At 42.1% G+C, this 13,020-nt stretch overlaps 1 protein-coding gene across 1 annotated transcript; it reads left to right on the top strand.

Moving 5' to 3' along the window:
• The first annotated feature begins 440 nt into the window (after window positions 1-440).
• lrwd1 (leucine-rich repeats and WD repeat domain containing 1) lies at window positions 441-11,291 on the top strand. Its single transcript, XM_029671254.2, is given in 17 exon segments — window positions 441-544; window positions 1,030-1,146; window positions 1,416-1,650; window positions 1,892-2,011; window positions 2,199-2,345; window positions 2,493-2,588; window positions 2,972-3,176; window positions 3,179-3,351; window positions 3,560-3,692; window positions 4,587-4,693; window positions 4,870-5,080; window positions 6,435-6,507; window positions 6,699-6,839; window positions 6,946-7,040; window positions 7,328-7,495; window positions 7,773-7,879; window positions 10,443-11,291. Coding segments are annotated over 17 exon segments (2,385 nt in total). The 3' UTR covers window positions 10,596-11,291.
• The last annotated feature ends 1,729 nt before the right edge of the window (window positions 11,292-13,020 follow it).

Here is a 13,020-nt window from a genome sequence, read left to right as displayed (position 1 = left end):
TTCTAACTGTGTCTTGCAAAAACTCACTTTGAATCACTTTGTCGGTTCAAAGACAACATCAAAACTCAAAAGAACAGACAATGAATGTTTCACCACTCATGCCACCCTGTCTGCGTTGCACCAAACAACGAGCATTACAAACACCGGGAATCTTCCCCTTTAGTTGGTCAACTTTTACATTTACCGCTACCCCAGTAATCACTCCTTTCAATGGGGCCCTTTTCTTGAGAGCAAAACAATTCACATTTATTGCCCCGATTTGTTTAAAGCCGGAGCGCCTTCTCCCTCTGGCCAGCAGAAACACAAACAAGTATTACAAGACCGCTTCTGGTTACTCTCACCGTTTTCACCCATCCTGAAACCACAAATGCCAAAAGGCAAGGGTCATGTTTAAAAAGGTTCTTAATCGTTTTTTTTAAATATACTTTGCCACACTCAATATGGCGGCTCTCTGGCTCTTACCGGATGGAACGTTGATGAAAGCCCATATGACTGGCTTGTCAATTATTTCGAGGGAAAGTTACAGAGGTTCTACTGTGCTCTGGTACGTATAGTTTAATACTACTAAATATAAGTAATCTAGTTTAATTAACTGCTTTAGTCATAATTAAAGCAGAATTATAGTTACAACCGCAATTCCTGACATTATTTGAATATCAATGAGCTTGAGTGACAACGTAGCACGAGCGTAAATACTGGCAGCTATCGTTTTCGATAGTATTTGTGACAAGTTTCACACGAGTTAGTTGTAACAAAAGAAACACTTAATCAACAGTTAATGGATGCGCGACCTTTGTCAATTTTGTCACGCCTAATTGTTTTTGCAAAGTACAGACGTCAAACAGTGATGCAAATCTATGTTGCTCGATCTTCCACGTGATCGTTCTACTCATTGTAGGTTTTCTCACATTCAAGTTTCGATCGCCTACTGCAGATAATAGTCTCGCCTTTAGCTGTCTGCGACCATATATACTGTATATATGACCAAACTAGCTGAACACTGCTTACTTTTACTCTTTGCTTGTACAGCGAGCATTACAAACACCGGGAATCTTCCCCTTTAGACATGGGGAAAATATCAGAGAAACTACTGCTGGAGAAATGCACTCCAAAAAACACCAACCTGGAAGAAGTAAAGACACTAAAGTAAGTAAAGGCTGGTTCCTCTGTAGACTTGGCAATGTTATCAAACTAGGAGTGGAGAATGGCTTTGTCACAGCATAATGTATGTCTGAAGACCATGTTAAGTCTGTTTTAATGGATATGTATTTTGTCTCAATCCTATGGGAACAGTTTTTGAGGAAGAGCAAAACTACTTGAATACCTTGTTAGAGAAATTGTTATGTAGGCCAAGCATGTCTATTTGACCATTTTATCTGGTCTTGCTAGTACTGACCCAGTGCTTCCCCATAAAGTCTCTCCAAGCTCGGTCTGAAGAGCAGTGACCTGCCTGTCCCCCTGCTTTCTCGCCTTCGCTGTCTGGAACAGTTGGACCTGTCTGGGAACAGACTTCAGGGGATGCCCTCCGGGCTAGTCCTGCCCTCCCTACGCTCTCTGGACCTGACCAACAATGAGATGGAAGATGTCACCACTCTGGACACACTGACCACCCTGGAGGATCTGAGGATGGAGGACAACCTCTACATCACTGTGAGGATCCACTGCTCTGTTTGTTTCTCCTTTAATTCTGCCTTCAGTCATTGTTATTGTATGATGTTTTTCTCTCATAGAGTTGTAAATCTCAAGCTCTTTCTTTGTTTACCTTCTGGTTTACCAATTCTGTCATTTCTGTCACCTTTTCAGTATGCTATTTGTCAGTCATTCTCATATATCTCCATTTACTAACAATGACTGCCCATTGGAACGCATTGCTAATGCTTGTGTCTCGCAGGTCAATGACAACTACAAGCTGATAATCCTCCTGCCCAAGTTGAGGTTTTACAATGGGAAGGATATCAGCAATACAGCCAACCACGTACGCTATGCCAACAGTGAGAACCTCAGGAAGAGGGTATGAGCCACTGTGTTCAAATTAATTCCTAAACACTTTGCACTTTATTATAGTTTACCTGCTTAAAAATGAACTGATAAAAATAGTCATTACCTAATAACCGTTTGTGTCTTTCATCAAACAAGCACTGTTATGTATAATTTGCTACAAAGTAGTGACCAATTCTGTTGAATTCTTTGGTTTCTAGGTGTTAGCGCTGTGGGAGACCAGCTTTTCACTCCCTGACCACCGAACAGCAGAGAAACTAGCCATTGTGGAGAGGGATTTTGTCAGTGCGGTGCGTCATAAGGTGAAATATGGCCCCAGCTCTCTGACCGACTACACAAAATGGAGGGTAGGTTTTAACTGCTTATTACATTTCTCTTTTCCTTATAAGGACAATGATTTTATTTTATTGGGGTACAACTGGAACCATGCATATTCTCTCACTGGTTTCTGATATTGCCGTTTAGGTTTCTGAAATTGTATCACTGGCTTCTAGGTGGAGATGATAGCTAAAGAGCACCTTCGCTCTTTGACCGAGCCAAATGAAGAGTACAGAGATGCAGAGGAGCCTGCTGATACAAAGAAGAACTGTGTAAGGATTCAATACTCATTACTATACAGAGAATCCTGCTCTGAATTATTTTCATAGAGTTTATGTTCAAAGGGTTGTTATTATTTAAGCAGGTAATGTTCCAAATGCTGTGTTTGGATCATAAATATTTACATTTACATTTAAGTCATTTAGCAGACGCTCTTATCCAGAGCGACTTACAAATTGGTGCATTCACCTTATGACATCCAGTGGAACAGTAGTGCATCTAAATCTTTTAAGGGGGGTGAGAGGGATTACTTTATCCTATCCTATTTGTAATAGATGGTAAATAGATCAAGTTTATGGACAGATCTTTTACAAAGCTTTTAGATTAATTGTGTACCTTTCCTTTATGATAAGATAGATTTTCCCCATGTTTTCAGAATTTTCCTTTCCCAGCCAAGAGGAAGCGTTCCGTCTCGGCTGTCAAATGCGACGTAACCCTAAACCCTCAGAAAATAGCCAGAGCGAGTGTTCAAGCCGAGGACAGCCCACACGGGTCAAGCCGTCTGCAAAGCATCCCTCATAAGGCAGAGCGGCCCATCAGCACCACGCCAAGGACCCATAAGGCAGCACAGATCCCAGCCACCCCATTAGGGGCCAGTCCAAACTCCTGGTGACCCCCAGGAATGGCCTGAGAGAGAAGCAACATCAGTCCAAAGAAGACATGCCACTGGCCAAACGGACTCGCAAGTCTGCCAGGCAACAGCGGTCCACAGAGGTCAACGAGACACCTGGGAAAGTAATCTGCACCAAGTCTCCGGTATGATTTTCTAGTCTTGGTTTGTTTTTGGTATAGCACATACTAGTACTACGCTCAATAGAGATACGGTGTGACTTTAGCTGGAGACTTGATGGTTGCTCATCATGTGGCCATTAGCTTTTCATTGATTAACACAGGAACTCACACATTAATACATCCCCCACCCTGTCCACTCTACCCCCCTTATCCTCTCCTCCATCTCCTCTAGCATTCATCACAGGAGCCAGTGAGTCTGCAGCCTCTTCACGTCCTGCAGTGTCACAGTAAACAGGACAGCCCTGATGACTTTAGCACCCAGCTGTGGGCCTGTTCCTTCCAGCCCCCGCTAGACTACAATGGAGGTGAGTACTGTCCTGTCCTTCAATGGGGTCTCAAATCAAATTTTATTTTTCACATGTGCCGAATACAACAGGTGTAGTAGACCTTACAGTGAAATGCTTACTTACATACAAGCCCTTAACCAACAATGCTTTAAGAAGCAAGGGAAAATGGATAAGATAGAAAATAAAAGTAACAAATAATTAAACAGCCGCAGTAAAATAACAAGCAAGGCTATATACAGGGGGTACCTGTACAGAGTCAATGTGTGGGGGCACCGGTTAGTTGAGGTAATTTAGGTAATAATATGTACATATAGGTGGAGTTATTAAAGTGATTAGCCAAATCGTCTGGGTAGCCATTTGATTAGCTGTTCAGGAGTCTTATGGCTTGGGGGTAGAAGCTGTTAAGAAACATTTTGGACCTAGACTTGGCGCTTCGGTACCGCTTCTTGTGTGGCAGCAGAAAGAACAGTCTATGACTAGGGTGACTGGAGTCTTTGACAATTTTTAGGGCCTTCCTCTGACACCGCCTGGTATAGAGGTCCTGGAAGGCAGGAAGCTTGGCTCCAGTGATGTACTGGGTGTACGCGCTACCCTCTGTAGTGCCTTGAGGTTGGAGGCCGAGCAGTTGCCATACCAGGCAGTGATGAAACAAGTCAAGATGCTCTCGATGGTGCAGTTGTAGAACCTTTTGAGGATCTCAGGACCCATGCCAAATCTTTCAGTCTCCTGAAGGGGAATAGGCTTTGTCATGCCCTCTTCACGACTGTCTGAATGTGTTTTGGAGGGGGGTGGTTATAAGCAATTTGAGAGTATAAATTGGAGTAACATGCAATCATGATAAGCTCCACAGAAACGGTGTTAAAAATAATCTGCTCTAGCAAACCCTGTGTTCTTCTCCCTGTCATGTTGTAGATGTGAATGGTGCGACTCGTATTGTGGCAACGTGTGGAGGAGAGTCTGTGTGCCTGATCGACTGTGAGACGGGACTGGTTATGAAGAAGTATAAGGTCCCTGGTGAGGTCAGTCCTGCTTCTGCGCATGTACCGTTTTTCCTGATAGGGCAATTTAGCTTGGTAGAAAACATCATACTTTATCCCACCATGTTCTTGTTTATCATGCACATTCCATGTTAGAAAACAAAATAAATGGTGAAATAATGGGGATTAAAATGTTAATTTATGATTCTACCCATCAGGAGTTCTTCTCTCTGGCATGGTCAACTGTGCTGATGTCACGGAAGGGAAACGTTTGCATGCGACCCTGCAGTATCTTGGCGGCAGGGGGGAAGCGAGGCTTGGTGAAACTGCTTCACCCCAGAGCCAACATGGCATACGGAGAGTTCAGAGCCAGCCGCAAAGCCCTCTCCATCCTCTGCTTCAGTCCCCGCCAGGGCAACTTGCTCTTCAGTGAGTGGCCACTTCCTGTTTATCTTCTACACTGATCAAAAAATATAAACTCAACATACAACAATTTCAAAGATTTGATTGAGTTACAGTTCATATAAGGAAATCGGTCAATTGAAATAAATTCATTAGGCCCTAATCTTTGATGTCACATGACTGGGACCACCATTTTCCTCATGCAGTGCGACACATCTCCTTCACAACCTGGACCTGGAAATGTTCAGCTTCCAGGAATTGTGTACAGATACTTGTGACATGGGGTGTGCATTATCATGCTGAAACACTAGCTGATAGCAGCGGATTAATGGCACGTTAATGGGCCTCAGGATCGATAAAATTCAATTGTGTTCGTTGTCCGTATCTTATGCCTGCCTGGATCATAACCCCACTCTGTTTACAACGTTGACATCAGCAAACAGCACAGTGCCATACACTGTCTGCCGTCTGCCCGGTACAGTTTAACCCAGGTTGGGTCCGCGAAGAGCACTTCTCCAGCGTGCCAGTGGCAATTGAAAGTCAGCATTTGCCCACTGAAGTCTGTTTTGAAGCGAAACTGCAGTCCGGTCAAGATCCTGGTGAGGATGACTAGCATGTAGATGAGCTTCCCTGAGACAGTTTCTGGGTGGTCTCAGACAATCCCACAGTTGAAGTAACCGGATGTGGAGGTTCTGGGCTGGCGTGGTTACACGTGGTCTGCGGTTGTGAGGCCGGTTGGACTATGAAACATAGTTGGAGGCAGCTTATGGTAATGTAATGAACATTAAATTCTCTGTTAACAGCTGTGGTGGATATTCCAGCAGTCAGCATGCCAATTGCACGCTCCCTCAAACTTGAGACATCTGTGGAATTGTGTTGTGTGACACAACTGCACATTTTAGAATGACCTTTTATTGTCCTCCGCACAAGGTGCACCTGTGTAATGACCATGCTGTTTAATATGCTTCTTGACATGCCACACCTATCAGGTGGCTGGATTAATTTGGCAAAGGATAAATGCTTCGCAACGGGGATGTAAACAAATCTGAGAGAAATACGCTTTCTGTGCGTATCAAACATTTCTGGGATCTTTTATTTCAACTCATGAAACATGGGACCAACACTTTACATGTTGTTTATATTTTTGTTCAGTGTATTTTATTTTGTTGTCTCATAAGCTTAGTTGGTTGGAGCATAACATCATGGTTGTAGGTTCCATACTCCAATAGAAGGGTCACAAGGCGCCAAACTGCACGTGCTGAGGTGGCACTTTACTCTGGACCTGAAGTCCAAATGAGATCCATATGCTAAATGAGTGTGATGTAATGCGATATGTTGTATGTATGCTCCCTCGTTCAAACGTTCTCTTTTTTCCCCCCAGCTGGGTCGTACGATAAAAATATATTATTGTGGGACATTGGCGGAGTGGACAGCGACTACAATTTCAAAGTCACGTGAGTCCACTCTGACGGTGCTTTATATTAGTTTTTTGTTGATATTGTGGGCAAATTAATTTGGTTTGCAAGTATTGAGTCGAAATGTATAACAATGGTAACGAAGTGGACACTTGTCCATGTCATTATGCTCAGAGTTTTTGATGTCTGATGTCTCTGCCCTGGTGTTAACACATTTTATGGCCCAACAGTCAGCTGTTGGTGTTGGAGACCACCTCCACACCCCTGCACTTCTGCCTACCCCCTGCCACCCCAGACACACACCTCATCGCTGCCTGTGAGAAGGGGCTGCACAGCTACAACATCCAGCTCAACAAAGACCCCAAGAAAAGGTGAGGATCCGTAGTTTGTCTTTGTCTGTGTGTGCCTGCATGGAGAGACATTGAAAGTTGGACTGCTGCCTGAGCGTCAACTCACGGTCTTCTTTTCCCTCTACAGGTCTGAGGAGATGGAGATCACATTCCCTGTGTATGACAAGGACCATGACTACCACACCATTGATGGCTTGGGATTCCTCACAAACAATGTCGTCGGTGAGTCAACTGCTCCTGTTTTGATCTGACACTGACCCTGTTATTAGATAGTATTTTATGACTTAGGCAGATTTTATTTGACTTGACTGGAATTCAATCAACTTTATAGATCCCTAAAGGGGATATTGGGTTTGATGTAATTCGAATAAATCTAGCATGAGCCTGTTCATTTACAAGCGCTAACCCTGGAAGTCACCCCTCCCCTTCTCGTTTCCCTCCACGTCTCTCCTTTCCCTTTTTCCCTTTCCTCCTCCTCACTTTGTCCACATGTTTTCTATCCCTCTCAGCCTCTAAGAGCCACATGCAGGGCTCGATCTACCTGTGGAGCTGGAACGACACGCGAGCCCAGCGGCTCAATAAGAAGAAGAAGAAGAAGGAGGTATGTGCTGTGATCCTGGTGGAGCTGCAGTGGTCCAGCACGGACATCCCCTACCTGTCCCTCAACACCTGCCCCAGTGAGTCACAGCATGTCACAACAACACGGCAACATGTCACAACACAGCATGTCATAGCATGTTCCAGCATGCAACTTTTTCAGTCAAGACCATAATGTGTAAATGGCATTGATCAAACCCATAGTCTTAAAATTCTAATACAGACATAAAGGCACGATTGAAGGGATTACCCCCACAACCGTTGACTAAGAAAGAAGATAGTAAAATTGTTTTCATCAAAACCATTATTGTATAAAACAGTTTAATGTGAATGAGAGCGTATGTTCTTCTTTCCTAGGTAAAGGCTATGTGGTGTGTGGTGACGAAAGAGGGAGACTGTGGACGTACCATGTAACAGACCTCAAGGCCAACTTTAGGAGTGGCAAAGCAATTCCTGCCACAGAGGTACTTATTAGTGAAACGACTTATTAAAATTATAGTTTACTCCAAAATAACATTTGTCAGAAGTTTTCAGACCTTAAATGTGGTCTCCTGTTGAGATTAATCAAATCAATGTTTATTGGTCGCAAACTACGAATATAACAGGTATAGTAAACCTTACCGTGTAATGCTTACTTAAAAGCCTTTAACCAACAATGCAGTTCATGATATAGTTAAGAAAATATTTACTTTTCCTTTAGTTTATTCAGTAACACAAAATAACAATACCGAGGCTATATACAAGGGTTACCGGTACTGAATCATTGTGCGGGGGTACAGGTTACTCAAGGTAATTATCCATGTCCTAGCCATCTGTTGTGTAGATCCAGCTATATGTCTCAATCTTAAATTAATGGGAAAGATGGTCACCATCTAACTTGAACCAAATATTGAGGCACTCCAGTGTTTCTGTTAACCAGTCAATTGTCCGGGAAAAGAAGAAAAAAATCTCTTTGCGAAATAATAATGCTTTTTAGCCTATTAATTGGTGGAAATTTTTTTGACTGGTCATGCTTATCTGTCTGTATGTTAATTTGCACAATTTTGTGAAATTAAATTGTCACGTGTGTACAGTATATTCATTATGTATATTCTTTATCTCGTATACAGCATACAGAGAGCCTTTGAGCAGAAAATGTCTTAGTCAGTGCGAGAGCTGATGCTACAGCATCTCAAATACCAAATGCATAGGCAACGGAAAGCAGGCTTCACCAGCGTGTCACACACCACCTTGCAATAAGATGGAGGCAATATGCATTTTGAAAACATACTTAATTGTTTAAAACCTGAAGGTTTCAATAGATATTATGAGGCATGTCTTTCCTTGCTTCAAAATAGCCTAGCCAAAATCAGACCATCTGTGGAGGCAATTGTTTTATCAACTTTCTTTCATTGTCTAGTAGACAAAGGCACAAACCTTTATTTTTTATTTTTTTGGGGTGGTAGATCAGCTTTAAAATTGCAGATTGTTTGTAGCTTCCATCAATGTAATTGTCTGCATCATTTTCTATCCCCCATATATGTGTTGTATATACAGTACCAGTCAAAAGTTTGGACGCACCTATTCATTCAAGGGTTTTTCTTTATTTTTTCTACTTTCTACATTGTAGAATAATAGTGAAAACATCAAAACTATGAAGTAACATATGGAATCATGTAGTACCCAAAAAGTGTTAAACAAATCAAAATATATATGTTTGAGATTCTTCAAAGTAGCCACCCTTTGCCGTGACAGCTTTGTGCACTCTTGGCATTCTCTCAACCAGCTTCATTAGGAATGCTTTTCCAACAGTCTTGAAGGAGTTCCAACAAATGCTGAGCACTTGTTGGCTGCTTTTCCTTCACTCTGTGGTTCAACTCATCCCAAACCATCTCAATTGGGTTGAGGTTGGGTGATTGTGGAGGCCAGGTCATCTGATGCAGCACTCCATTACTCTCCTTGGTCAAATAGCCCTTACACAGCCTGGAGGTGTGTTGGGTTATGGTCCTGTTGAAAAACAATTGATAGTCCCACTAAGCGCAAACTTAGCTTATTTGAGCTATTCTTGCCATAATATGGACTTGGTATTTTACCAAATAGGGCTATCTTCTATATACCCCCCTACCTTGTCACAACAAAACTGATTGGCTCAAACGCATTAAGAAGGAACGAAATTCCACAAAATAACTTTTAACAAGGCAGGTGTGTTAATTGAAATGCATTCCAGGTGACTACCTCATGAAACTAGTTGAGAGAATACCAAGAGTGTGCAAAGCTATCGTCAAGGAAAGGGTGGCTACTTTGAAGAATCTCAAGTATATGTTAATTTGTTTAACTTTTTTTTGGTTACTACATGATTCCCTGTGTTATTTCATAGTTTTGATGTATTCACTGTTATTCTACAATGTAGAAAATAGTAAAAATAAAGAAGAACCCTTGAATGAGTGGGTGTGTCCAAACTTTTGATTGGTACTGTATATATACATATCTTTAAAAATATATATCTTCCTTTTATTATTGTTCTACTAACCCTACCACCCCTCCCATAATTGGAATAAACTAATGAACAACAACACTTCGGCTTCTACTTCCAGCTTATACATACTGTATACATTTTACGGACACAATCTATTTTACAATAGTTATATTTTGTTTGTTTTTAGTCCTGTCCTTCATCTACCCTCAACCTCATATATTTCTGATGTCCAACCAGTTCGATTTCTATTTGTCATATATTTTTAACTGTGCTGGGTGGATGCCCTAATCAGGTTACGTACCCAATGCATATGGGTCTGGTAAATTTCACAAATGTGTGGTAAATTTAAAATGCTGCCGGGCAAATGTCTGGTGCCATATTTTCCTAACGGAAACCCTGAGCCACTCATGGTGGGCAATTGACAGGCTCTGCTATGGCACCCTTCATCTTTCCCTCTAGTCTACAACCGGTCAGTCTTATGTCATAATTTCTCACTGAAATTATATTCTGGGCGTCATCGAATGTTTTCCATGTAATTAGATTACCTACTAAAGCAGTTTGGGGCTTTGCAGATCCTGGCATGGCCGTTACCTGTGAGGAATGGACAGGGCCCAGTGGAAGGTCCCCCTATCAACAGTGTGGCCATGGACCCTGAGCTCAGATACCTGGTGGCCCTCAGCGACAAGAACATGGCAGTGGTGTGGATAAGAACAGAGTCTTCCTGAGGACCAAACATAACTTCTCCCGGGTTAATTTTCCCATGTTCACTGATGGGTGTAAATACTGGGTAGGTTTTACTGGTATCACTTCAACCTATCAAGACTGCCCTTTCAAGGCAGTGATGTTCAGTTCAGGAAAGGAATTTACTTGGGCTTGGACTTGGCCCCTTTCTGGTTGTTGTTTGACCTCACTCTCTACTATTGACTTCTCACCTTACCACTCTGCTTAAACGTACCAGCCCTAATTTTAACTCCCCTCGCCAGCATTTATTAGATGTAGTCTATTTTGATGCAGAGATTGCCTCATGGCAAGATAAGAACAATATATTAATTTGACTGAAGATGAATAAGAATATGCATGTACTGAAATTCATGTGTGATGCCTGTACAGATTGGATGTATTTGCATTTTTACCTTTTTATTTTTACAACTGTACTAATTGTACTTTTACTATTCAGTTAGATTATGTCTGTGATTGATTTTGTTTTTGTTTTTTGTAAACATTTTCTTTCCCCAAATTATACATACAATATCAGTTTATCCACTGATATGGAAACGCATGATCAAAATGATGTTTGAACTGTTTCAACCACAATGCATGATTGTACATGCAGATTATTATGGCCTTTTCGAGTGTTGATGGATATGATTTACATTAAGAACATCTGCCACATTAAATGGGATTGATGTCCTAAATTTCAATTGTGTAGTGTGTTTTTGTATGCGGCTATACAGGCAGCCCAATTCTGATCTTTTGCCACTAATTGGAGTTTTTACCAATAAGATCAGATATTTTGCTAATAATTTGGCACAAGATCAGAGAATTGAGCTGACTGAAAACCAGCATAATGCTGCGTTGATAACCAAGTGGGAAGGTGGTAATTGCCATTTGTGAAATTGGATGCATTCACATGCTTGGAACTCGTTGAGAAATGGTTACAACACAAAAACAAGCTGAGGCAACCATGAACTAAAAGTACAGCTATTGTGCTCGCAAATAAATGATAGTTTTCAAAAAAACATGAATAGATTGCTTTTTATACATGTTTTATTACATTTAACTGCCGGAAATGCTGTTATGAGGTATTTTCCTTCATATGTGACATCTTTCATTTATTTTTTTATTTCACCTTTATTTAACCAGGTAGGCTAGTTGAGAACAAGTTCTCATTTGCAACTGCGACCTGGCCAAGATAAAGCATAGCAGTGTGAACAGACAACACAGAGTTACACATGGAGTAAACAATTAACAAGTCAATAACACAGTAGGAAAAAAAAGTCTATATACATTGTGTGCAAAAGGCATGAGGTAGGTGAATAATTACAATTTTGCAGATTAACACTGGAGTGATAAATGATCAGATGGTCATGTACAGGTAGAGATATTGGTGTGCAAAAGAGCAGAAAAGTAAATAAATAAAAACAGTATGGGGATGAGGTAGGCGAAAATGGGTGGGCTATTTACCAATAGACTATGTACAGCTGCAGCGATCGGTTAGCTGCTCAGATAGCAGATGTTTGAAGTTGGTGAGGGAGATAAAAGTCTCCAACTTCAGCGATTTTTGCAATTCGTTCCAGTCACAGGCAGCAGAGAACTGGAACGAAAGGCGGCCAAATGAGGTGTTGGCTTTAGGGATGATCAGTGAGATACACCTGCTGGAGCGCGTGCTACGGATGGGTGTTGCCATCGTGACCAGTGAACTGAGATAAGGCGGAGCTTTACCTAGCATGGACTTGTAGATGACCTGGAGCCAGTGGGTCTGGCGACGAATATGTAGCGAGGGCCAGCCGACTAGAGCATACAAGTCGCAGTGGTGGGTGGTATAAGGTGCTTTAGTGACAAAACGGATGGCACTGATAAACTGCATCCAGTTTGCTGAGTAGAGTGTTGGAAGCTATTTTGTAGATGACATCGCCGAAGTCGAGGATTGGTAGGATAGTCAGTTTTACTGGGGTAAGTTTGGCAGCGTGAGTGAAGGAAGCTTTGTTGCGGAATAGAAAGCCGACTCTTGATTTGATTTTCGATTGGAGATGTTTGATATGAGTCTGGAAGGAGAGTTTACAGTCTAGCCAGACACCTAGGTACTTATAGATGTCCACATATTCAAGGTCGGAACCATTCAGGGTGGTGATGCTAGTCGGGCATGCGGGTGCAGGCAGCGAACGGTTGAAAAGCATGCATTTGGTTTTACTAGCGTTTAAGAGCAGTTGGAGGCCACGGAAGGAGTGTTGTATGGCATTATAGCTCGTTTGGTGGATAGATAGCACAGTGTTCAAGGACGGGCCGGAAGTATATAGAATGGTGTCGTCTGCGTAAAGGTGGATCAGGGAATCGCCCCCAGGAAGAGCAACATCATTGATATATACAGAAAAAAGAGTCTGCCCGAGGATTGAACCCTGTGGCACCCCCATAGAGACTGCCAGAGGACCA

Source organism: Oncorhynchus nerka, linkage group LG10 (genome assembly GCF_034236695.1).
Source record: "Oncorhynchus nerka isolate Pitt River linkage group LG10, Oner_Uvic_2.0, whole genome shotgun sequence".
NCBI classification, from domain to species: Eukaryota; Metazoa; Chordata; class Actinopteri; order Salmoniformes; family Salmonidae; genus Oncorhynchus; species Oncorhynchus nerka.
The sequence above is the reverse complement of the archived record's forward strand: the minus strand, read 5'-3'. Positions and strand labels throughout refer to the sequence as shown.